The 26,128-nt window shown below is 46.2% G+C and overlaps 1 protein-coding gene across 1 annotated transcript in view; it reads right to left on the bottom strand.

The window, feature by feature from the left end:
* The window catches only part of RP1 (RP1 axonemal microtubule associated), a 1,008,071-nt gene that overhangs the window by 450,787 nt on the left and 531,156 nt on the right, over positions 1-26,128 (bottom strand). Inside the window, exon 26 of the mRNA XM_063923729.1 lies at positions 24,985-25,204. Coding sequence (XP_063779799.1) covers positions 24,985-25,204 — 220 coding nt within the window. The remainder of the gene's footprint in view (positions 1-24,984; positions 25,205-26,128) is intronic.

The following is a 26,128-nucleotide window of genomic DNA, read 5'->3' as shown; positions in this document are numbered from 1 at the left end:
TCGGCAGTCCATCCATAATTGTATACCACCTACCCGTGGTTTTTTTTTCTTTCTTCTTTATACATACTACATCTCATTATCATCCAGTCTATATTAGCAGCAGACACAGTACAGTACGGTAGTCCACGGCTGTAGCTACCTCTGTGTCGGCACTCGGCAGTCCATCCATAATTGTATACCACCTACCCGTGGTTTTTTTTTTCTTTCTTCTTTATACATACTACATCTCATTATCAACCAGTCTATATTAGCAGCAGACACAGTACGGTAGTTCACGGCTGTAGCTACCTCTGTATCGGCACTCGGCAGTCCATCCATAATTGTATACTAGTATCCATCCATCTCCATTGTTTACCTGAGGTGCCTTTTAGTTGTGCCTATTAAAATATGAAGAACAGAAATGTTGAGGTTCCAAAATTAGGGAAAGATCAAGATCCACTTCCACCTCGTGCTGAAGCTGCTGCCACTAGTCATGGCCGAGACGATGAAATGCCAGCAACGTCGTCTGCCAAGGCCGATGCCCAATGTCATAGTACAGAGCATGTCAAATCCAAAACACCAAATATCAGTAAAAAAAGGACTCCAAAACCTAAAATAAAATTGTCGGAGGAGAAGCGTAAACTTGCCAATATGCCATTTACCACACGGAGTGGCAAGGAACGGCTGAGGCCCTGGCCTATGTTCATGGCTAGTGGTTCAGCTTCACATGAGGATGGAAGCACTCAGCCTCTCGCTAGAAAACTGAAAAGACTCAAGCTGGCAAAAGCACCGCAAAGAACTGTGCGTTCTTCGAAATCCCAAATCCACAAGGAGAGTCCAATTGTGTCGGTTGCGATGCCTGACCTTCCCAACACTGGACGTGAAGAGCATGCGCCTTCCACCATTTGCACGCCCCCTGCAAGTGCTGGAAGGAGCACCCGCAGTCCAGTTCCTGATAGTCAGATTGAAGATGTCAGTGTTGAAGTACACCAGGATGAGGAGGATATGAGTGTTGCTGGCGCTGGGGAGGAAATTGACCAGGAGGATTCTGATGGTGAGGTGGTTTGTTTAAGTCAGGCACCCGGGGAGACACCTGTTGTCCGTGGGAGGAATATGGCGGTTGACATGCCTGGTGAAAATACCAAAAAAATCAGCTCTTCAGTGTGGAGGTATTTCAACAGAAAAGCGGACAACAGGTGTCAAGCCGTGTGTTGCCTTTGTCAAGCTGTAATAAGTAGGGGTAAGGACGTTAACCACCTCGGAACATCCTCCCTTATACGTCACCTGCAGCGCATTCATAATAAGTCAGTGACAAGTTCAAAAACTTTGGGCGACAGCGGAAGCAGTCCACTGACCAGTAAATCCCTTCCTCTTGTAACCAAGCTCACGCAAACCACCCCACCAACTCCCTCAGTGTCAATTTCCTCCTTCCCCAGGAATGCCAATAGTCCTGCAGGCCATGTCACTGGCAATTCTGACGAGTCCTCTCCTGCCTGGGATTCCTCCGATGCATCCTTGCGTGTAACGCCTACTGCTGCTGGCGCTGCTGTTGTTGCTGCTGGGAGTCGATGGTCATCCCAGAGGGGAAGTCGTAAGCCCACTTGTACTACTTCCAGTAAGCAATTGACTGTCCAACAGTCCTTTGCGAGGAAGATGAAATATCACAGCAGTCATCCTGCTGCAAAGCGGATAACTGAGGCCTTGACAACTATGTTGGTGTTAGACGTGCGTCCGGTATCCGCCGTTAGTTCACAGGGAACTAGACAATTTATTGAGGCAGTGTGCCCCCGTTACCAAATACCATCTAGGTTCCACTTCTCTAGGCAGGCGATACCGAGAATGTACACGGACGTCAGAAAAAGACTCACCAGTGTCCTAAAAAATGCAGTTGTACCCAATGTCCACTTAACCACGGACATGTGGACAAGTGGAGCAGGGCAGGGTCAGGACTATATGACTGTGACAGCCCACTGGGTAGATGTATGGACTCCCGCCGCAAGAACAGCAGCGGCGGCACCAGTAGCAGCATCTCGCAAACGCCAACTCTTTCCTAGGCAGGCTACGCTTTGTATCACCGGTTTCCAGAATACGCACACAGCTGAAAACCTCTTACGGCAACTGAGGAAGATCATCGCGGAATGGCTTACCCCAATTGGACTCTCCTGTGGATTTGTGGCATCGGACAACGCCAGCAATATTGTGTGTGCATTAAATATGGGCAAATTCCAGCACGTCCCATGTTTTGCACATACCTTGAATTTGGTGGTGCAGAATTTTTTAAAAAACGACAGGGGCGTGCAAGAGATGCTGTCGGTGGCCAGAAGAATTGCGGGACACTTTCGGCGTACAGGCACCACGTACAGAAGACTGGAGCACCACCAAAAACTACTGAACCTGCCCTGCCATCATCTGAAGCAAGAAGTGGTAACGAGGTGGAATTCAACCCTCTATATGCTTCAGAGGTTGGAGGAGCAGCAAAAGGCCATTCAAGCCTATACAATTGAGCACGATATAGGAGGTGGAATGCACCTGTCTCAAGTGCAGTGGAGAATGATTTCAACGTTGTGCAAGGTTCTGATGCCCTTTGAACTTGCCACACGTGAAGTCAGTTCAGACACTGCCAGCCTGAGTCAGGTCATTCCCCTCATCAGGCTTTTGCAGAAGAAGCTGGAGACATTGAAGGAGGAGCTAACACGGAGCGATTCCGCTAGGCATGTGGGACTTGTGGATGGAGCCCTTAATTCGCTTAACAAGGATTCACGGGTGGTCAATCTGTTGAAATCAGAGCACTACATTTTGGCCACCGTGCTCGATCCTAGATTTAAAGCCTACCTTGGATCTCTCTTTCCGGCAGACACAAGTCTGCTGGGGTTGAAAGACCTGCTGGTGAGAAAATTGTCAAGTCAAGCGGAACGCGACCTGTCAACATCTCCTCCTTCACATTCTCCCGCAACTGGGGGTGCGAGGAAAAGGCTCAGAATTCCGAGCCCACCCGCTGGCGGTGATGCAGGGCAGTCTGGAGCGACTGCTGATGCTGACATCTGGTCCGGACTGAAGGACCTGACAACGATTACGGACATGTCGTCTACTGTCACTGCATATGATTCTCTCACCATTGAAAGAATGGTGGAGGATTATATGAGTGACCGCATCCAAGTAGGCACGTCACACAGTCCGTACTTATACTGGCAGGAAAAAGAGGCAATTTGGAGGCCCTTGCACAAACTGGCTTTATTCTACCTAAGTTGCCCTCCCACAAGTGTGTACTCCGAAAGAGTGTTTAGTGCCGCCGCTCACCTTGTCAGCAATCGGCGTACGAGGTTACATCCAGAAAATGTGGAGAAGATGATGTTCATTAAAATGAATTATAATCAATTCCTCCGTGGAGACATTGACCAGCAGCAATTGCCTCCACAAAGTACACAGGGAGCTGAGATGGTGGATTCCAGTGGGGACGAATTGATAATCTGTGAGGAGGGGGATGTACACGGTGATATATCGGAGGATGATGATGAGGTGGACATCTTGCCTCTGTAGAGCCAGTTTGTGCAAGGAGAGATTAATTGCTTCTTTTTTGGTGGGGGTCCAAACCAACCCGTCATTTCAGTCACAGTCGTGTGGCAGACCCTGTCACTGAAATGATGGGTTGGTTAAAGTGTGCATGTCCTGTTTATTAGAGATGAGCGGGTTCGGTTTCTCTGAATCCGAACCCGCACGAACTTCATGTTTTTTTTCACGGGTCCGAGCGACTCGGATCTTCCCGCCTTGCTCGGTTAACCCGAGCGCGCCCGAACGTCATCATGACGCTGTCGGATTCTCGCGAGACTCGGATTCTATATAAGGAGCCGCGCGTCGCCGCCATTTTCACACGTGCATTGAGATTGATAGGGAGAGGACGTGGCTGGCGTCCTCTCCGTTATAGTAGAAAAGAGTAAAGACTGAGTGACTTAGTTATAATTGTGGGGAGGATTGGGGACGGGGAGCAGCTGTTAGGGAGTACAGTGATTTAGATTAGGAGAGAGAGAGAGAGAGAGAGAGATTGACCTGATTTACTGGAGCTTAGGAGTACTGTAGAAGAGAGTGCAGAGTTTACTAGTGACTGACCACAGTGACCACCAGACAGTGCAGTTTTATTTAATATATCCGTTCTCTGCCTGAAAAAAACGATACACACAGTGACTCAGTCACATACCATATCTGTGTGCACTGCTCAGCCCAGTGTGCTGCATCATCTATGTATATATTATATATCTGACTGTGCTCAGCTCACACAGCTTATAATTGTGGGGGAGACTGGGGAGCACTGCAGTGCCAGTTATAGGTTATAGCAGGAGCCAGGAGTACAAGACAGTCACATACCATATCTGTGTGCACTGCTCAGCCCAGTGTGCTGCATCATCTATGTGTATATATTATATATCTGACTGTGCTCAGCTCACACAGCTTATAATTGTGGGGGAGACTGGGGAGCACTGCAGTGCCAGTTATAGGTTATAGCAGGAGCCAGGAGTACATATTATATTAAAATTAAACAGTGCACACTTTTGCTGCAGGAGTGCCACTGCCAGTGTGACTGACCAGTGACCTGACCACACTGACCACCAGTATAGTTAGTAGTATACTATATTGTGATTGCCTGAAAAAGTTAAACACTCGTCGTGTGACTTCACTTGTGTGGTGTTTTTTTTTTTATTCTATAAAAAACTCATTCTGCTGACAGACAGTGTCCAGCAGGTCCGTCATTATATAATATATATACCTGTCCGGCTGCAGTAGTGATATATATATATTTTTTATATCATTATTTATCATCCAGTCGCAGCAGACACAGTACGGTAGTTCACGGCTGTAGCTACCTCTGTGTCGGCACCCGGCAGTCCGTCCATAATTGTATACCACCTAACCGTGGTTTTTTTTTCTTTCTTCTTTATACATACATACTACGACATCTCTTTATCAACCAGTCTATATTAGCAGCAGACACAGTACAGTACGGTAGTTCACGGCTGTGGCTACCTCTGTGTCGGCACTCGGCAGTCCGTCCATAATTGTATACCACCTAACCGTGGTTTTTTTTTCTTTCTTCTTTATACATACATACTACGACATCTCTTTATCAACCAGTCTATATTAGCAGCAGACACAGTACAGTACGGTAGTTCACGGCTGTGGCTACCTCTGTGTCGGCACTCGGCAGTCCGTCCATAATTGTATACCACCTAACCGTGGTTTTTTTTTCTTTCTTCTTTATACATACATACTACGACATCTCTTTATCAACCAGTCTATATTAGCAGCAGACACAGTACAGTACGGTAGTTCACGGCTGTGGCTACCTCTGTGTCGGCACTCGGCAGTCCGTCCATAATTGTATACCACCTAACCGTGGTTTTTTTTTCTTTCTTCTTTATACGTACATACTACGACATCTCTTTATCAACCAGTCTATATTAGCAGCAGACACAGTACAGTACGGTAGTTCACGGCTGTGGCTACCTCAGTGTCGGCACTCGGCAGTCCGTCCATAATTGTATACCACCTAACCGTGGTTTTTTTTTCTTTCTTCTTTATACATACATACTACGACATCTCTTTATCAACCAGTCTATATTAGCAGCAGACACAGTACAGTACGGTAGTTCACGGCTGTGGCTACCTCTGTGTCGGCACTCGGCAGTCCATCCATAATTGTATACTAGTATCCATCCATCTCCATTGTTTACCTGAGGTGCCTTTTAGTTGTGCCTATTAAAATATGGAGAACAAAAATGTTGAGGTTCCAAAATTAGGGAAAGATCAAGATCCACTTCCACCTCGTGCTGAAGCTGCTGCCACTAGTCATGGCCGAGACGATGAAATGCCAGCAACGTCGTCTGCCAAGGCCGATGCCCAATGTCATAGTACAGAGCATGTCAAATCCAAAACACCAAATATCAGTAAAAAAAGGACTCCAAAACCAAAAATAAAATTGTCGGAGGAGAAGCGTAAACTTGCCAATATGCCATTTACCACACGGAGTGGCAAGGAACGGCTGAGGCCCTGGCCTATGTTCATGGCTAGTGGTTCAGCTTCACATGAGGATGGAAGCACTCAGCCTCTCGCTAGAAAACTGAAAAGACTCAAGCTGGCAAAAGCACCGCAAAGAACTGTGCGTTCTTCGAAATCCCAAATCCACAAGGAGAGTCCAATTGTGTCGGTTGCGATGCCTGACCTTCCCAACACTGGACGTGAAGAGCATGCGCCTTCCACCATTTGCACGCCCCCTGCAAGTGCTGGAAGGAGCACCCGCAGTCCAGTTCCTGATAGTCAGATTGAAGATGTCAGTGTTGAAGTACACCAGGATGAGGAGGATATGGGTGTTGCTGGCGCTGGGGAGGAAATTGCGCCTCTTTTTTTCTTTGCGTCATGTGCTGTTTGGGGAGGGTTTTTTGGAAGGGACATCCTGCGTGACACTGCAGTGCCACTCCTAAATGGGCCCGGTGTTTGTGTCGGCCACTAGGGTCGCTTATCTTACTCACACAGTCAGCTACCTCATTGCGCCTCTTTTTTTCTTTGCGTCATGTGCTGTTTGGGGAGGGTTTTTTGGAAGGGACATCCTGCGTGACACTGCAGTGCCACTCCTAAATGGGCCCGGTGTTTGTGTCGGCCACTAGGGTCGCTTATCTTACTCACACAGTCAGCTACCTCATTGCGCCTCTTTTTTTCTTTGCGTCATGTGCTGTTTGGGGAGGGTTTTTTGGAAGGGACATCCTGCGTGACACTGCAGTGCCACTCCTAGATGGGCCAGGTGTTTGTGTCGGCCACTAGGGTCGCTTAGCTTAGTCATCCAGCGACCTCGGTGCAAATTTTAGGACTAAAAATAATATTGTGAGGTGTGAGGTATTCAGAATAGACTGAAAATGAGTGGAAATTATGGTTTTTGAGGTTAATAATAATATGGGATCAAAATGACCCCCAAATTCTATGATTTAAGCTGTTTTTTAGGGTTTTTTGAAAAAAACACCCGAATCCGACAAAAAAAATTCGGTGAGGTTTTGCCAAAACGCGGTCGAACCCAAAACACGGCCGCGGAACCGAACCCAAACCCAAAACACAAAACCCGAAAAATTTCAGGCGCTCATCTCTACTGTTTATACAACATAAGGGTGGGTGGGAGGGCCCAAGGACAATTCCATCTTGCACCTCTTTTTTCTTTAATTTTTCTTTGCGTCATGTGCTGTTTGGGGAGGGTTTTTTGGAAGGGACATCCTGCGTGACACTGCAGTGCCACTCCTAGATGGGCCCGGTGTTTGTGTCGGCCACTAGGGTCGCTTATCTTACTCACACAGCTACCTCATTGCGCCTCTTTTTTTCTTTGCGTCATGTGCTGTTTGGGGAGGGTTTTTTGGAAGGGACATCCTGCGTGACACTGCAGTGCCACTCCTAGATGGGCCAGGTGTTTGTGTCGGCCACTAGGGTCGCTTATCTTACTCACACAGCTACCTCATTGCGCCTCTTTTTTTCTTTGCGTCATGTGCTGTATGGGGAGGGTTTTTTGGAAGGGACATCCTGCGTGACACTGCAGTGCCATTCCTAGATGGGCCCGGTGTTTGTGTCGGCCACTAGGGTCGCTTATCTTACTCACACAGCTACCTCATTGCGCCTCTTTTTTTCTTTGCGTCATGTGCTGTTTGGGGAGGGTTTTTTGGAAGGGACATCCTGCGTGACACTGCAGTGACACTCCTAGATGGGCCCGGTGTTTGTGTCGGCCACTAGGGTCGCTTAGCTTAGTCATCCAGCGACCTAGGTGCAAATTTTAGGACCAAAAATAATATTGTGAGGTGTGAGGTATTCAGAATAGACTGAAAATGAGTGTAAATTATGGTTTTTGAGGTTAATAATACTTTGGGATCAAAATGACCCCCAAATTCTATGATTTAAGCTGTTTTTTAGTGTTTTTTGAAAAAAACACCCGAATCCAAAACACACCCGAATCCGACAAAAAAAATTCGGTTAGGTTTTGCCAAAACGCGGTCGAACCCAAAACACGGCCGCGGAACCGAACCCAAAACCAAAACACAAAACCCGAAAAATTTCCGGCGCTCATCTCTATTAAAAATACGGGGGACCCCTACGTCTTTTGTCACCCATATTTTTTGCACCAGGACCAGGCGCAGAGCCCGGTGCTGATTGTTAAAATATGGGGGAACCCCTGTCAATTCCCCCCCCGTATTTTTACAACCAGGACCGGCTCAAAGAGCCCGAGGCTGGTTATGCTTAGGAGGGGAGAGCCCACACAATTTTTTTCAGGAATTTTAACACTTTCACACCCCTTCCAACTGAAAAACATGCACTGATCTCTCCATATTATTGTAGTTAGTAAAAAAAAAGTATTATGCAAGCTAAATGAATCTGCTCCTTATGGGTATATTTACTAAAGTATGAATTTACAAAAGTGGAGATGTTGCCTATAGCAACCAATCAGATTCTGCTTATCATGCATTATGTAGCTAGAATCTGATTAATTGCTATGGGCAAAATCTCCACTTTTGTAAACTCGCACTTTAGTAAATATAGTACTAGAGATGAGCGCCTGAAATTTTTCGGGTTTTGTGTTTTGGTTTTGGGTTCGGTTCCGCGGCCGTGTTTTGGGTTCGAACGCGTTTTGGCAAAACCTCACCGAATTATTTTTGTCGGATTCGGGTGTGTTTTGGATTCGGGTGTTTTTTTCCAAAAACACTAAAAAACAGCTTAAATCATAGAATTTGGGGGTCATTTTGATCCCAAAGTATTATTAACCTCAAAAACCATAATTTACACTCATTTTCAGTCTATTCTGAATACCTCACACCTCACAATATTATTTTTAGTCCTAAAATTTGCACCGAGGTCGCTGTGTGAGTAAGATAAGCGACCCTAGTGGCCGACACAAACACCGGGCCCATCTAGGAGTGGCACTGCAGTGTCACGCAGGATGTCCCTTCCAAAAAAACCTCCCCAAACAGCACATGACGCAAAGAAAAAAAGAGGCGCAATGAGGTAGCTGTGTGAGTAAGATTAGCGACCCTAGTGGCCGACACAAACACCGGGCACATCTAGGAGTGGCACTGCAGTGTCACGCAGGATGTCCCTTCCAAAAAAACCTCCCCAAACAGCACATGACGCAAAGAAAAAAAGAGGCGCAATGAGGTAGCTGTGTGAGTAAGATTAGCGACCCTAGTGGCCGACACAAACACCGGGCCCATCTAGGAGTGGCACTGCAGTGTCACGCAGGATGTCCCTTCCAAAAAACCCTCCCCAATCAGCACATGATGCAAAGAAAAAGAAAAGAAAAAAGAGGTGCAAGATGGAATTATCCTTGGGCCCTCCCACCCACCCTTATGTTGTATAAACAAAACAGGACATGCACACTTTAACCAACCCATCATTTCAGTGACAGGGTCTGCCACACGACTGTGACTGATATGACGGGTTGGTTTGGACCCCCCCCCAAAAAGAAGCAATTAATCTCTCCTTGCACAAACTGGCTCTACAGAGGCAAGATGTCCACCTCATCTTCACCCTCCGATATATCACCGTGTACATCCCCCTCCTCACAGATTATCAATTCGTCCCCACTGGAATCCACCATCTCAGCTCCCTGTGTACTTTGTGGAGGCAATTGCTGCTGGTCAATGTCTCCGCGGAGGAATTGATTATAATTCATTTTAATGAACATCATCTTCTCCACATTTTCTGGATGTAACCTCGTACGCCGATTGCTGACAAGGTGAGCGGCGGCACTAAACACTCTTTCGGAGTACACACTTGTGGGAGGGCAACTTAGGTAGAATAAAGCCAGTTTGTGCAAGGGCCTCCAAATTGCCTCTTTTTCCTGCCAGTATAAGTACGGACTGTGTGACGTGCCTACTTGGATGCGGTCACTCATATAATCCTCCACCATTCTATCAATGTTGAGAGAATCATATGCAGTGACAGTAGACGACATGTCCGTAATCGTTGTCAGGTCCTTCAGTCCGGACCAGATGTCAGCATCAGCAGTCGCTCCAGACTGCCCTGCATCACCGCCAGCGGGTGGGCTCGGAATTCTGAGCCTTTTCCTCGCACCCCCAGTTGCGGGAGAATGTGAAGGAGGAGATGTTGACAGGTCGCGTTCCGCTTGACTTGACAATTTTGTCACCAGCAGGTCTTTCAACCCCAGCAGACCTGTGTCTGCCGGAAAGAGAGATCCAAGGTAGGCTTTAAATCTAGGATCGAGCACGGTGGCCAAAATGTAGTGCTCTGATTTCAACAGATTGACCACCCGTGAATCCTTGTTAAGCGAATTAAGGGCTGCATCCACAAGTCCCACATGCCTAGCGGAATCGCTCCGTGTTAGCTCCTTCTTCAATGCCTCCAGCTTCTTCTGCAAAAGCCTGATGAGGGGAATGACCTGACTCAGGCTGGCAGTGTCTGAACTGACTTCACGTGTGGCAAGTTCAAAGGGCATCAGAACCTTGCACAACGTTGAAATCATTCTCCACTGCACTTGAGACAGGTGCATTCCATCTCCTATATCGTGCTCAATTGTATAGGCTTGAATGGCCTTTTGCTGCTCCTCCAACCTCTGAAGCATATAGAGGGTTGAATTCCACCTCGTTACCACTTCTTGCTTCAGATGATGGCAGGGCAGGTTCAGTAGTTTTTGGTGGTGCTCCAGTCTTCTGTACGTGGTGCCTGTACGCCGAAAGTGTCCCGCAATTTTTCTGGCCACCGACAGCATCTCTTGCACGCCCCTGTCGTTTTTTAAAAAATTCTGCACCACCAAATTCAAGGTATGTGCAAAACATGGGACGTGCTGGAATTTGCCCAGATTTAATGCACACACAATATTGCTGGCGTTGTCCGATGCCACAAATCCACAGGAGAGTCCAATTGGGGTAAGCCATTCCGCGATGATCTTCCTCAGTTGCCGTAAGAGGTTTTCAGCTGTGTGCGTATTCTGGAAAGCGGTGATACAAAGCGTAGCCTGCCTAGGAAAGAGTTGGCGTTTGCGAGATGCTGCTACTGGTGCCGCCGCTGCTGTTCTTGCGGCGGGAGTCCATACATCTACCCAGTGGGCTGTCACAGTCATATAGTCCTGACCCTGCCCTGCTCCACTTGTCCACATGTCCGTGGTTAAGTGGACATTGGGTACAACTGCATTTTTTAGGACACTGGTGAGTCTTTTTCTGACGTCCGTGTACATTCTCGGTATCGCCTGCCTAGAGAAGTGGAACCTAGATGGTATTTGGTAACGGGGGCACACTGCCTCAATAAATTGTCTAGTTCCCTGTGAACTAACGGCGGATACCGGACGCACGTCTAACACCAACATAGTTGTCAAGGACTCAGTTATCCGCTTTGCAGTAGGATGACTGCTGTGATATTTCATCTTCCTCGCAAAGGACTGTTGAACAGTCAATTGCTTACTGGAAGTAGTACAAGTGGGCTTACGACTTCCCCTCTGGGATGACCATCGACTCCCAGCGGCAACAACAGCAGCGCCAGCAGCAGTAGGCGTTACACGCAAGGATGCATCGGAGGAATCCCAGGCAGGAGAGGACTCGTCAGACTTGCCAGTGACATGGCCTGCAGGACTATTGGCATTCCTGGGGAAGGAGGAAATTGACACTGAGGGAGTTGGTGGGGTGGTTTGCGTGAGCTTGGTTACAAGAGGAAGGGATTTACTGGTCAGTGGACTGCTTCCGCTGTCACCCAAAGTTTTTGAACTTGTCACTGACTTATTATGAATGCGCTGCAGGTGACGTATAAGGGAGGATGTTCCGAGGTGGTTAACGTCCTTACCCCTACTTATTACAGCTTGACAAAGGGAACACACGGCTTGACACCTGTTGTCCGCATTTCTGGTGAAATACCTCCACACCGAAGAGCTGATTTTTTTGGAATTTTCACCTGGCATGTCAACGGCCATATTCCTCCCACGGACAACAGGTGTCTCCCCGGGTGCCTGACTTAAACAAACCACCTCACCATCAGAATCCTCCTGGTCAATTTCCTCCCCAGCGCCAGCAACACCCATATCCTCCTCATCCTGGTGTACTTCAACACTGACATCTTCAATCTGACTATCAGGAACTGGACTGCGGGTGCTCCTTCCAGCACTTGCAGGGGGCATGCAAATAGTGGAAGGCGCATGCTCTTCACGTCCAGTGTTGGGAAGGTCAGGCATCGCAAACGACACAATTGGACTCTCCTTGTGGATTTGGGATTTCAAAGAACGCACAGTTCTTTGCGGTGCTTTTGCCAGCTTGAGTCTTTTCAGTTTTCTAGCGAGAGGCTGAGTGCTTCCATCCTCATGTGAAGCTGAACCACTAGCCATGAACATAGGCCAGGGCCTCAGCCGTTCCTTGCCACTCCGTGTGGTAAATGGCATATTGGCAAGTTTACGCTTCTCCTCCGACAATTTTATTTTAGGTTTTGGAGTCCTTTTTTTTCTGATATTTGGTGTTTTGGATTTGACATGCTCTGTACTATGACATTGGGCATCGGCCTTGGCAGACGACGTTGCTGGCATTTCATCGTCTCGGCCATGACTAGTGGCAGCAGCTTCAGCACGAGGTGGAAGTGGATCTTGATCTTTCCCTAATTTTGGAACCTCAACTTTTTTGTTCTCCATATTTTATAGGCAGAACTAAAAGGCACCTCAGGTAAACAATGGAGATGGATGGATTGGATACTAGTATACAATTATGGACGGACTGCCACGGTTAGGTGGTATAAAAAAACCACGGTTAGGTGGTATATAATACAATTATGGATGGACGGACTGCCTGCCGAGTGCCGACACAGAGGTAGCCACAGCCGTGAACTACCGCACTGTACACTGGTTGATAAAGAGATAGTAGTATACTCGTAACAACTAGTATGACGATGGTATAAAGAATGAAAAAAAAACCACGGTTAGGTGGTATATATTATAATACAATTATGGTTGGACGGACTGCCTGCCGAGTGCCGACACAGAGGTAGCCACAGCCGTGAACTACCGCACTGTACACTGGTTGATAAAGAGATAGTAGTATACTCGTAACAACTAGTATGACGACGGTATAAAGAATGAAAAAAAAACCACGGTTAGGTGGTATATAATACAATTATGGTTGGACGGACTGCCCGCCGAGTGCCGACACAGAGGTAGCCACAGCCGTGAACTACCGCACTGTACACTGGTTGATAAAGAGATAGTAGTATACTCGTAACAACTAGTATGACGACGGTATAAAGAATGAAAAAAAAACCACGGTTAGGTGGTATATATTATAATACAATTATGGTTGGACGGACTGCCTGCCGAGTGCCGACACAGAGGTAGCCACAGCCGTGAACTACCGCACTGTACACTGGTTGATAAAGAGATAGTAGTATACTCGTAACAACTAGTATGACGACGGTATAAAGAATGAAAAAAAAACCACGGTTAGGTGGTATATATTATAATACAATTATGGTTGGACGGACTGCCTGCCGAGTGCCGACACAGAGGTAGCCACAGCCGTGAACTACCGCACTGTACACTGGTTGATAAAGAGATAGTAGTATACTCGTAACAACTAGTATGACGACGGTATAAAGAATGAAAAAAAAACCACGGTTAGGTGGTATATATTATAATACAATTATGGATGGACGGACTGCCTGCCGAGTGCCGACACAGAGGTAGCCACAGCCGTGAACTACCGCACTGTACACTGGTTGATAAAGAGATAGTAGTATACTCGTAACAACTAGTATGACGACGGTATAAAGAATGAAAAAAAAAACACGGTTAGGTGGTATATAATACAATTATGGTTGGACGGACTGCCTGCCGAGTGCCGACACAGAGGTAGCCACAGCCGTGAACTACCGCACTGTACACTGGTTGATAAAGAGATAGTAGTATACTCGTAACAACTAGTATGACGACGGTATAAAGAATGAAAAAAAACCCACGGTTAGGTGGTATATATTATAATACAATTATGGATGGACGGACTGCCTGCCGAGTGCCGACACAGAGGTAGCCACAGCCGTGAACTACCGCACTGTACTGTGTCTGCTGCTAATATAGACTGGTTGATAAAGAGATAGTATACAATACTACTAATATACTGGTGGTCAGGCACTGGTCACCACTAGTCACACTGGCAGTGGCACTCCTGCAGCAAAAGTGTGCACTGTTTAATTTTAATATAATATTATTTATCATGTACTCCTGGCTCCTGCTATAACAACCTGCAGTGCTCCCCAGTCTCCCCCACAATTATAAGCTTTATATACAATGCATTGATGTGCAGCACACTGGGCTGAGCAGTGCACACAGACTGAGTCACTGTGTGACTGTGTATCGTTTTTTTCAGGCAGAGAACGGATATATTAAATAAAACAAACAACTGCACTGTCTCTGGTGGTCACTGGTCACTGTGGTCGTCAGTCACTAAACTCTGTCTGCACTCTCTTCTAATCTACAGTATCACAGCAATCTCTCTCTCTCTCTCTCTCTTCTAAATCTAATCTAAATGGAGAGGACGCCAGCCACGTCCTCTCCCTATCAATCTCAATGCACGTGTGAAAATGGCGGCGACGCGCGGCTCCTTATATAGAATCCGAGTCTCGCGAGAATCCGACAGCGTCATGATGACGTTCGGGCGCGCTCGGGTTAACCGAGCAAGGCGGGAAGATCCGAGTCGCTCGGACCCGTGAAAAAAAAAGTGAAGTTCGTGCGGGTTCGGATTCAAAGAAACCGAACCCGCTCATCTCTAAAATATACCCCTTAGTGTCTTTTATAATTTAACTGTATCCTACATGGATCTTAAGGCTGCATTTACTAAGGACAAAAACTGACATTTTTGGATGCTTGCTGCAGTCCTATGTATCAAGCTTTTACCTGACAGACAATACTGTCTTTAGACAGAGTTACCTATAGCCTATGGGCTTCTTGACGCACAATTTGCAGGCCATCGGTCGCACATGCGCAATAGGACCCATGGGTCATAAACCCAGAAGTCACACAATTCAAAGGACAGCCACCAGAAGCGAAATTAACGGGGTCAGCAGCCTCTGCGCCACCAGAATCATGCAATAAGCAGCGCTGAGGATGATGGCTGGCTGGTTGGAGGAGAAGTCTTGCCCCACCCCCACCCCCCCATTTTCTACCCAATCCCACTCTTCCAACATTTCTTGTTGCCAGCGCTGGGGTCTGACATCACAATCTAGTGACTCTATCCAGCGCCAAATGTTGGAGAGGAGGAGGAAGAGCAGCTGTGCTTGTGTTACTCACTCCGTACCCACACTCGGGAACTGGCTGCCCTGCACACCAGGTGCTGCTGCTGGGTCACAGTAAGTGGATTGTCTGCTTCCTGGTCACCGCCTTTCCATGTCACCTTTTCCTCTCACCCGTTGCCTCTCTGTCTCCCACTATCTCTCCTCGTCACCCCACTCGTCAACCCTGGAAAAATACCAAGCCCTCAGGTAACCACCTGATAATTTAGTGGTTTGGGTTAGGGTATTAGGGCTAGTTTGGGGTTAGGGTATTAGGGTATTGATGTGGGTATTAGAGTTGAGTTACCATTGGGGGTTAAGGTTAGCGGTTATTATCAGGGATATATATATATATATATATATGAATGCAGAGATGGTTGTGCTATCAATGTCCTTAAATTCACTGATTAGATCGTCCACAGTTCAAACGATGCAAGTGCTGGCACTCCAAAAGACAGCGTAACCACAGCTGTAATTTTCCAATGTGCACTAAAAGAGAGTGAAGGCGCACTCAATGAGCAAGTATAACAGGTAATTTATTACAATGATAAAAGCTCACATACATCTCGGATTAAAATAGCCGGCTCACGAACACATCCAAAGTGCCTCCGGATAGCAGCGTGTGAATTGTTCTCTGCCGCTCAATCATCAGATGGTTTCATCAGCGTGTATGCTTGTGGACTCCGCAACAAACTCCGATCACTCAGAGCCGTCCTTATATACGGAGAGCCTGTACAACATCCAAAGACCTTTCTTTGAAAGACAGACCAGGAGAGATAAAGGCCAGAACCACAAACTCTTGGTTAAGGTGGAAAGATGACACCACTTTAGGCAGATAACCAGGGCAAGTATGGAAAACTGCCCGGTCACGATGAAATATCAGGAAGAGCGGATGACAGGACAAAGCGCCTAAGTCCGACACTCTTCCCATTTCAGGTCCACCGAATCAAGAGGCTCAAAGGAAGACCCTTGCAGGGCATTAAGGACAACAGATAGATCCCATGGAGCCACAGGAGGGACATAGGGAGGTTGTTTCCGCAAGACACCCTGAGTGAAGGTATGAACGTCGGGAATAGATGCAAGTTTCCTCTGAAACCACACCGACAAGGCAGAAATATGAACCTTGAGGGAGGCCAGACGAAGGCCTAAGTCCAGGCCTTGTTGCAGAAAAGCCAAAAGCCATGGGGTTCTGAACTTGTAAACATCGTAGTTCTTAGCAGCACACCAGGTGAAGTAAGAATTCCAGACCCTGTAGTAAATCTGAGCTGAAGCCGGTTTATGGGCCTTCAACATAGTTTGGATGACCGCCTCAGAGAAACCTTTTGCCCTCAGGAATGACGCTTTAAGAGCCACACCGTTAAAGCCGGTGTGGCCAGGTCTGGTTAGACACAAGGGCCCTGAACGAGGAGGTCTGGGCGTTGAGGAAGTAGTAGAGGACGTTCCATCGATAGGCCCTGCAGGTCTGAGAACCAATGCCGTCTGGGCCACGCTGGAGCGACTAGAAGTAGCATTCCTCCTTCTTGCTTGAACATCCGCAGAACACTGGGCAGGAGTGACAGCAGAGGGAACACGCATGGCAGTCGAAATTTCCATGGAATTGCAAGTGCGTCCACGAACGCTGCTTGAGGATCCCTTGTCCGTGATCTGAAGACCATAACTTTGTGATTTGTGACGCCATCAGGTCTATGTCTGGTAGACCCCACTTGTCCACTAGGAGTTGAAACACCTCCGGATGAAGGCTCCACTCTCCGGCATGTACGTCCTGACAACTGAGGAAATCCACTTCCCAGTTGAGGACTCCCGGAATGAACACTGTCTATATTGGTGGCAGATGGCATTCCGCCCATTAAAGAATTCTGGACACCTCCATCATTGCTTTTCGGCTTCGAGTGCCGCCTTGACGATTTATGTACGCCACCACGGTGATGTTGTCCAACTGGTCTTGAACAGGCCTGTTCCTTAACAGAGGCAGGGCTAGTGTCAAGGCATTGAACACTGCCCGCAGTTCCAGAATGTTGATAGGGAGGAGAGACTCCTCCTTGGTCTAGCGACCCTGGAAAGTGTGTTGCTCGAACAACGCGCCCCATCCCCACAGGCTGGCATCCGTCGTCAGGAGGACCCAGTGGGGAATCCAGAAGGGACGGCCACTGCTCAACTGTTGATCCTGGAGCCACCAGGACAGGGATAAGCAAACCTCCAGAGTCAGGACCATCATTTGAGACCTGAGCCACTGAGGCAGACCGCCCCACTTGGATAGGATTAACCGTTGGAGAGGATGAGAATGGAATTGAGCATACTCCACCATGTCGAAAGTCGACACCATCAGGCCTAGTACTTGCATCGCCGAGTGAATAGACACTTTTTTGCGAGAGAGGAAGTATATGATCCTGTCCTGAAGCCTCAGGACCTTCACTGTAGATAGAATTAGCCTCTGGCAGTGCGTATCCAGCAGGGCCCCCAGGTGCACCATGTGCCACGCAGGGGCCAGGGAGGACTTTTTCCAATTGATCGGCCATCCGTGGGCTATGAGGAATTGCATTGTCAGCTGGAGATGACTCAGGAGGACATCTTAGAAGCTTGCCAGGATCAGCAGGTTGTCCAGATACGGCAGGATCCTGATTCCCTGTTGACGGAGATGAGCTGTCATCACGGCCATGACCTTGGTGAAAATCCGAGGGGCTGTAGTCAGTCCAAACGGCAGAGCCCTGAAATGATAATGGAGGTTGCCAATAGCAAACTGCAGATATTGCTGATGCAAAATGGCAATAGGTATATGCAGGTAAGCATCCTGTATATCCAGGGATACCATGTAGTCCGCAGGTTCCATGGCAAGTACAATGGAGCGCAGTGTTTCCATACGGAACTTGGAAACTCTCACAAACTTGTTCAGTGACTTGAGGTTGAGAATAGGCGGGAAAGACCCATTGGGTTTCAGTACTAGAAACAGGGTCAAGTAGTTGCCCCTCCCTGTTTGGGAGAAAGGCACCGGCACCACCACTCCTGTCTCCAGGAGGGATTGGACAACCAAGTGTAGAGCTTGCGCTTTCAAAGGGTCCGATGGGATGATCGTTGCCCAGAAATGGCGAGGTGGACGGCTCTTGAAAGAGGCCGCGTACCCGTGAGAGACAACTTCCTGCACCCACGCATCTGAAGTGGTCCATAACCAGACCTGGGTTGACTGCAGGAGTCGGCCTCCCACCCTGGGGTCCCCCAGGGGGAGGCCCGCCCCGTCATGCTGCAGACTTGTCCTGTTTGGAAGCAGGCTGACGGGCAGCCCAGGATTGTTTAGATTTGGGCTTACCGGTCTTGGAAGTACGAGGCTTGCTTGAGTACCCCTGACCCTTTGATTTATCTGAGGTACGAAAGGAACGCAAAGTAGTACTTTTAGCTTCCGAAGCAGAAGGAGCAGTATTAGGAAGGCACGCAGTCTTAGCAGAGGCTAAGTCAGTCATGATCTTATTAAGATCTTCTCCAAAAAGGATGTCTCCCCTAAAAGGGAGCACCTCCAGGGTCTTCTTAGAATTTAGGTCCTCCTTTCAGGGCCACAACCATGGAATCCGGCGAGCCAAAATAGACGTAGTGGACGCTTTGGACGCCAGAATACCTGCCTCATAAATAAAACTAAAATGACAAATAAAACTAAAAAAACTTTGATTTCTAAAAATAGTCTGTGTAATGTACATGTAATTTATGCACATTTTGTACTGGAAAATGCATCTGATACACAAAGGGATGTACAGTATGTGGATGCACAAGCAGCTTATGCTGATTTAATTGATATGTGGCATGGCTACATTCTGTGTGTAATTGCTACTGTACTTAATTATGTTACATAGTTTGGCTTGAATACACTCTAGCATAACATTTTGTATGCAGATACAGTTGCTATTACACTCAGAATATAGGCATGCTGCATATCATTTTAAACAGCAGGAGCTGCTTGTGCATCCCATTCGCAGAGCTTCATTTTAGAAGCAAAACGATGTAAATAGGATGCTCAAGCAGCTCCTGCTGTTGGTGGGCCAAGGATGCGCCGTTCTGCTCAGGTTTCTAATAAAGGAAAATGTGTTGCCTTTAATAATGTAATTTGCTTGCATAGGCAGTGGTGTCATTTTCAACACCTCTGCTTGCATTGTGGTGGTGCCCATCCCGTTTACAATTGTTTCCAGCTGGCAGAATAGCAGGTAGCAAAGGCAACAGAAAACAGTGGTGCTAAATTAAGCCCCTTCCCCGTTTGTATGGGTGCTATGGCCAAATGGTTGGACTGGCACCCAAAAAGTTTGTTTTTTACTTACCGAACAAAGGGGAGGTCCCAGTGAGTTCCCCTTGGAACCTTACATTGAGGCAAGAGTTCCCAGGGGTTCTTCAGGTTAAGGTTGAGAAGGAAGTTAGTATGGGGTGGATGACGGGAACCTTTGCAGAACAACCATTGGAGAATTTGGTCCTTTGCCCTGTGGCTGTTTTTCCCAAGAAGACTCCTGGCAAATTTAAGCTCATACAGCTTACAGTATGTTTTACCAGGTATGTCTGTCAATGATGCTATAGCTCCTGAATTCTGTTTGGTGAAGTAACAATCTTTTGATTATGCTCTATTGGTAGGGTTTATGGGCCCATTGCTCTTATGGCCAAGATTGACGTTGAATCTCATTTGCTTCCCTTGCATCCTGATTCTTCCATTTCTTTCTTCAATGGTGTGTAGAGCCTTCTTGTGGTGGTTAAGCGATATCTCACTAACTTGATGACTTTCTTGTTGTGGGTCCACTTCTGATCGATGTAACACTCTATTATTTTCCATGTAAGCTTTTTTCTCCCATTTTGGTGTACTTGTTCCTGATCACAAGACTGTTTGAGCTTTCTTGGTATTGAGATTGATACTGTACCTGTGCAGGGTCTTGCCTCCTTCCTCAGGACAAGGTGAATAAACTGTGCAATACCATAGCGATGTGCACGGCTGTGCATGAAATAACTTTTTGTCAAGCCCAATCCATCCTGAGTCTGTTGAACTTTGCCTGTAAAGACATCCCCAAGGGCAGGGAGTTTTTGTAGAACGTGAGAATAGACCAAAGCTGGGATGTTTAAGCCTCATCATTTGATTAATTGTTCATCTGAAATCAAGCGGGGACTTGTCTGTTTGGGTCTCTATTGTCAAGGCTTTTAATGGTGTTAGACATTGTATTGCCCCAGTAATTAAAATTTTCAGTTGCAGTTGTTTACGGATGCAGCAGGATCTATGGAGTTTGGCTGTTACCTTAATGAATTCTGCTGAGTGGCTCCTTGGCCTGAGAAATGGGTATGGACGCGTTTAACAAGAGATCTTTTGTTTCTCAATCATGGTGGCATTGGAAGATTGGGGCAAATGGTTGTGTAATTACAGTATTATGCTGAGGTGTGATTACCATGGGGTAGTAATTTATGCCATTAACCAGCAAATGGCTAGGTTATTACTGGTTTTACATTTGCTTGTGCAGCTAGTTTTCACCTGCTTGTGATGCAATGTTGTGTTCAAGACTCAGCATGTGTCTGGGGTAGGTTTCTTGGTTTCAGTGGTCTAGATTTTGATCTTGAAATCCTGAAGCTGATGCTAGTATGGAGGGATAAGTTTAATGGTCTCTCTCCCTGGGCAACCTACAGGTGTATCATCAAGCTTGGGAAGAGTAGGAAGCTTTTTCCCATGGCCAAAGACATGGAGGTAAGAGTGGTCTATCCGACCTTGCTAAAAGTTTTCTTAATGTGAAAATTTTAAAATGTTGGGTCTGCATGGCTCCAGTAACACTTGATAGGAAGCATCCTATTGATGCTTCCCTCCTTCCTTCTATCCTTGCAGCTGTTTCACATTTTGAGGCAAATTTGTTCAAATAAGCTGTTTCTGTGGTCTTTTGTGGGGCCATATGGGCAGAGCCGGCCTTAGGCATAGGCAAACTAGGCAAATGCCTAGGGCACTTAGTATGCTTAGGGTCACCAACAGCTTCTGCTGATTAAAATTATATGCGGCATGCCTATATTCTGTATGTGACTGTGGCTGTATCTGCATACGAAATGCTACGTTGCAGTGTATTCCTGGAAATCTCTGTAATGTAGCATTTCGTATGCAGATACAGCCACAGTCGCACACAGAATACAGGCATGCTGCATATAATTTTAATCAGCAGAAGCTGCTTGTGCATCCTAGCCACAAAGTAATGCAAATAAGATACATTTTCATAAACAAAAGACGCCAGACGTTAGCAGAGCTGCCAGCTGACTCATGCCAGGCATCTCCTGCAGAACTAGCGGCGGTGCTAGGGGGCACCAGCAAAAATCTTGCCCAGGACATCATATTGGTTAGGGCCGGCTCTGCATATGGGTTTCGGAGATGGTAGCCTACTTCAAATGGCGGGACGCGACTATGCTCTGTTTGGATATTAGAGGTTGTTACTATGCAAACAAAAGTGCTCCAAAACTGGTCTGGACAGTAGTGGCTGATGGATTTTTGCTAGTTCCCTCTAGGGATTGTTACCCGGTTTCCCTGGCCAGACAATAATTGCCCGTTAGGCCTTTATCAGCAGGTTCCTGGATTTTGTACAATGATGGTTCAGCATTAGCTGGGGTTTGAAACACTGTGTTTCCAGTGTAGGTCTCTTTCCACAGTATTTTGGTACATATTAATTTCAAATCAGCTCTGTTACATCTGCTGCATCTGTGGTATTTACTTTGTCTGTGATTCAGGCCTTGGGTCGGTGGAAATCGGGCAGTTATAAATGTTATCTTAGACCTGTGTGTGTATTTAGCAATTTGTCTTCCTCTGTCTATCCTTCTCAGGGATTAGCTGCTCGTCACTGTTGTTTACCTGAACTGACAGACCTAATTCAGCTAAATGGCAATATTCTATAAATGATGATTCATCCCCTAGTAGGTTGTTTTTTCACCTCTAGCCAAGTTCAATTGTTGCTTTTTGTTCAATTGTTTATTTGTTGTACTGTTTGGATACACTGACCTTCTTTGACTGGTTAATTGGCTGGACCACCCTGATAGGGGCAGCACCAACATCCTACTGGGAGGGTTAGTCAAGACAGAAGGTTTGAGTAATACCTTTTGTTGGAATAATTAGTCTGTGCTTTTTGTGTACCTTGGGGGTAATTCTGAGTTGATCGCAGCAGGCATTTTGTTAGTAGTGCACTGCAGGGGAGGTAGATATAACATGTGCAGAGAGTTAGATTTGGGTGGGTTATTTTGTTTCTGTGCAGGGTAAATACTGGCTGCTTTATTTTTACACTGCAAATTAGATTGCAGATTGAACACACCCCACCCAAATCTAACTCTCTCTGCACATGTTATATCTGCCTCCCCTGCAGTGCACATGGTTTTGACCAACTACTAACAAAATTCCTGCTGCGATCAACTCAGAATTACCCCCCTTGGGTGGAATCAGCCTGCAATCCATGTTGTTAGATGGAATTGGCTGATTCTGGTTGTCCTTTCTTTATCACCATACTGTTCTTTAAATGCTTTTAAATATATTGCTCAAAAAAACATAAAGGGAACACTAAAATAACACATCCTAGATCTGAATGAATGAAATATTCTTATTAAATACTTTGTTCTTTACATAGTTGAATGTGCTGACAACAAAATCACACAAAAATTATCAATGGAAATCAAATTTATTAACCCATGGAGGTCTGGATTTGGAGTCACCCTCAAAATTAAAGTGGAAAAACACACTACAGGCTGATCCAACTTTGATGTAATGTCCTTAAAACAAGTCAAAATGAGGCTCAGTAGTGTGTGGCCTCCACGTGCCTGTATGACCTCCCTACAACCCACACAAGTGGCTCAGGTAGTGCAGCTCATCCAGGATGGCACATCAATGTGAGCTGTGGCAAGAAGGTTTGCTGTGTCTGTCAGCATAGTGTCCAGAGCATGGAGGCGCTACCAGGAGACAGGCCAGTACATCAGGAGACGTGGAGGAGGCCGTAGGAGGGCAACAACCCAGCAGCAGGACCGCTACCTCCGCCTTTGTGCAAGGAGGAACAGGAGGAGCACTACCAGAGCCCTGCAAAATGACCTCCAGCAAGCCACAAATGTGCATGTGTCTACTCAAACGATCAGAAACAGACTCCATGAGGGTGGTTTGAGGGCCCGAAGTCCACAGGTGGGGGTTGTGCTTACAGCCCAACACCGTGCAGGACGTTTGGTATTTGCCAGAGAACACCAAGATTGGCATATTCGCCACTGGCGCCCTGTGCTCTTCACAGATGAAAGCAGGTTCTCACTGAGCACATGTGAAAGACGTGACAGAGTCTGGAGACTCCAAGGAGAACGTTCTGCTGCCTGCAACATCCTCCAGCATGACCGGTTTGGGAGTGGGTCAGTAATGATGTGGGGTGGCATTTCTTTGGGGGGCCGCACAGCCCTCCATGTGCTCACCAGAGGTAGCCTGACTGCCATTAGGTACCGAGATGAGATCCTCAGACCCCTTGTGAGACCATATGCTGGTGTGGTTGGCCCTGGGTTCCTCCTAATGTAAGACAATGCTAGACCTCATGTGGCTGGAGTGTGTCAGCAGTTCCTGCAAGACGAAGGCATTGATGCTATGGACTGGCCTGCCCGTTCCCCAGACCTGAATCCAATTGAGCGCATCTGGGACATCATGTCTCGCTCCATCCACCAATGCCACGTTGCACCACAGACTGTCCAGGAGTTGGCGGATGCTTTAGTCTAGGTATGGGAGGAGATCCCTCAGGAGACCATCCGCCACCTCATCAGGACCATGCCCAGGCGTTGTAGGGAGGTCATACAGGCACGAGGAGGCCACACACACTACTGAGCCTCATTTTGACTTGTTTTAAGGACATTACATCAAAGTTGGATCAGCCTGTAGTGTGTTTTTCCACTTTAATTTTGAGGGTGACTCCAAATCCAGACCTCCATGGGTTAATAAATTTGATTTCCATTGATAATTTTTGTGTGATTTTGTTGTCAGTACATTCAACTATGTAAAGAACAAAGTATTTAATAAGAATATTTAATTCATTCAGATCTAGGATGTGTTATTTTAGTGTTCCCTTTATTTTTTTGAGCAGTGTATTTTAATATATTTTAAAGAAATAGCTATCATTCTTTTTTAGCCAAATCCATATATCTGTGCCTTATTTTCATAGTAAGTTTATTGTCAGTGTATTTCAATGGAGTCTATACACAGTACTCCTCAGCTGATAGAAGGTTTATACCATATACAGAGCTTTGAAAATATAGGTGCATATGTAATAGGGCCGAGTTTGCCAGAGGTGGGGGATGCCGGCCGATCTCGGACATTTTTTTAAAACGGCAATAATTTACAAGGCAAGCCTTGTAAATGATTGCTGCTTTAAAAATATGCCAGAGATCTTCTGGAATACCGCACCTCTGGCAAACTCAGACCCTATTATAGTACATACGCCCCATCATTTTGAATGTTGTAGAGAATTTCTCTTAGTGTGCATAGCAGGAACATTTATTTTTTTTTACTAATAAATAAGACCCAAACACCCTGCTTTCAGCTCTGCTTGCACAGTCCAATTCTTACATGTATTGATAGTCATTTTACCAAGCTTAGGTCTCAAGCAAAGCTAACGCCTGCCCTGGATGTCTCAAATCTCTGGATTAATTGATACTGTATGTTTAATACAGCATACAGTATGTGTGCATAAACAAGCTACAGTAAAGCAGTACAGGCTACAGTAAAGCAGTACAGGTTAGGAAACTGGTATCATTGAGAATACATACACACTAATGGATCATTGCCATCTATTGATAGAGGCAGCTCTCGCCATGTGTCTCCATCATCTTGTCGCTCTCCAATCCATCGATTTACAGGTAGGTAGTACTCTTGGCCAGAGGAAAGATTCTCCAATTTTATATCCTCTAAATACCACTCTGGATTATCTCCTGAATTGTCATGTCCAATGCGGATTTTATATGGCTTCTGCAGATATTTTAAATTAATCTGTAAGGGGAAAAAAAAACACATGATACATAAATAAAACCTCTATGTAAGAGGTATAATAGGAACAATTATGTCATTTTGAAGCAAAGGACTTTGATTAGTTGCTGTGGCATTTAGAGTGAGCTCTTCTTAAAACTCAGATCTTGGACTTTATTTTTATTTTTTTGTAATAAAATGTGCTATATAATAGTAACATTAAAAGACAATTTTGTTCCAAGTGCAATATTGTATTCAGAGTAATATGCTCAAATAAATGCAACTTTTCAATATGTACAGTACAGTGGCTGTAAAATGTATTTGCACCCTGTGGCAATTTCCACATTTTTTATTATAGTAATGATTTATTTAGCAATTGCTATCACCGATCAAAACAAAATAGTCTCAAGTGCCCTGTGAAAAAACAAACAAACAAACAAACAAACAAACAAACAAACTGAAATCTATTTCTTATGCTTGGTACACAATAGGCCAGTGGTTCCCAAACGTTTTTGAATCACGGAACCCTAGAGTCTCAGAATATTTTTAACGGAACCCCTAGGCCAAAAGTTTCTTATTGAGAAATTTAGAAATACATATTAAATTAAGTAAATTGTGTTTATTTATATGTCATTCTTAGGTGCTTAGAAGATTTACTTCTGTTTGTCCACATATTTTATGATTGGCAGCCATCGGCACTGGTTTTGCCTATTACTTTAACCATAAATAATTTGAATTGGTCCTGGACCACCAATCACTGGCACCCCTGCAAGTGTCCCGAGGCACCCCAGGGTGCCATGGCACACAGTTTGAGAATCACTGTACTAGGCAACATCGTTCCAGTGAATGGACAATATATTGCTAGTGGGTGGGTGGGTGGGTGTAGGTAAACGATATACAGGTTGAGTATCCCATATCAAAATATTCCGAAATACGGAATATTCCGAA

This window comes from Pseudophryne corroboree, chromosome 5, assembly GCF_028390025.1.
Source record: "Pseudophryne corroboree isolate aPseCor3 chromosome 5, aPseCor3.hap2, whole genome shotgun sequence".
Classification (NCBI taxonomy): domain Eukaryota; kingdom Metazoa; phylum Chordata; class Amphibia; order Anura; family Myobatrachidae; genus Pseudophryne; species Pseudophryne corroboree.
This window is presented reverse-complemented; position numbering and strand designations above follow the sequence as displayed.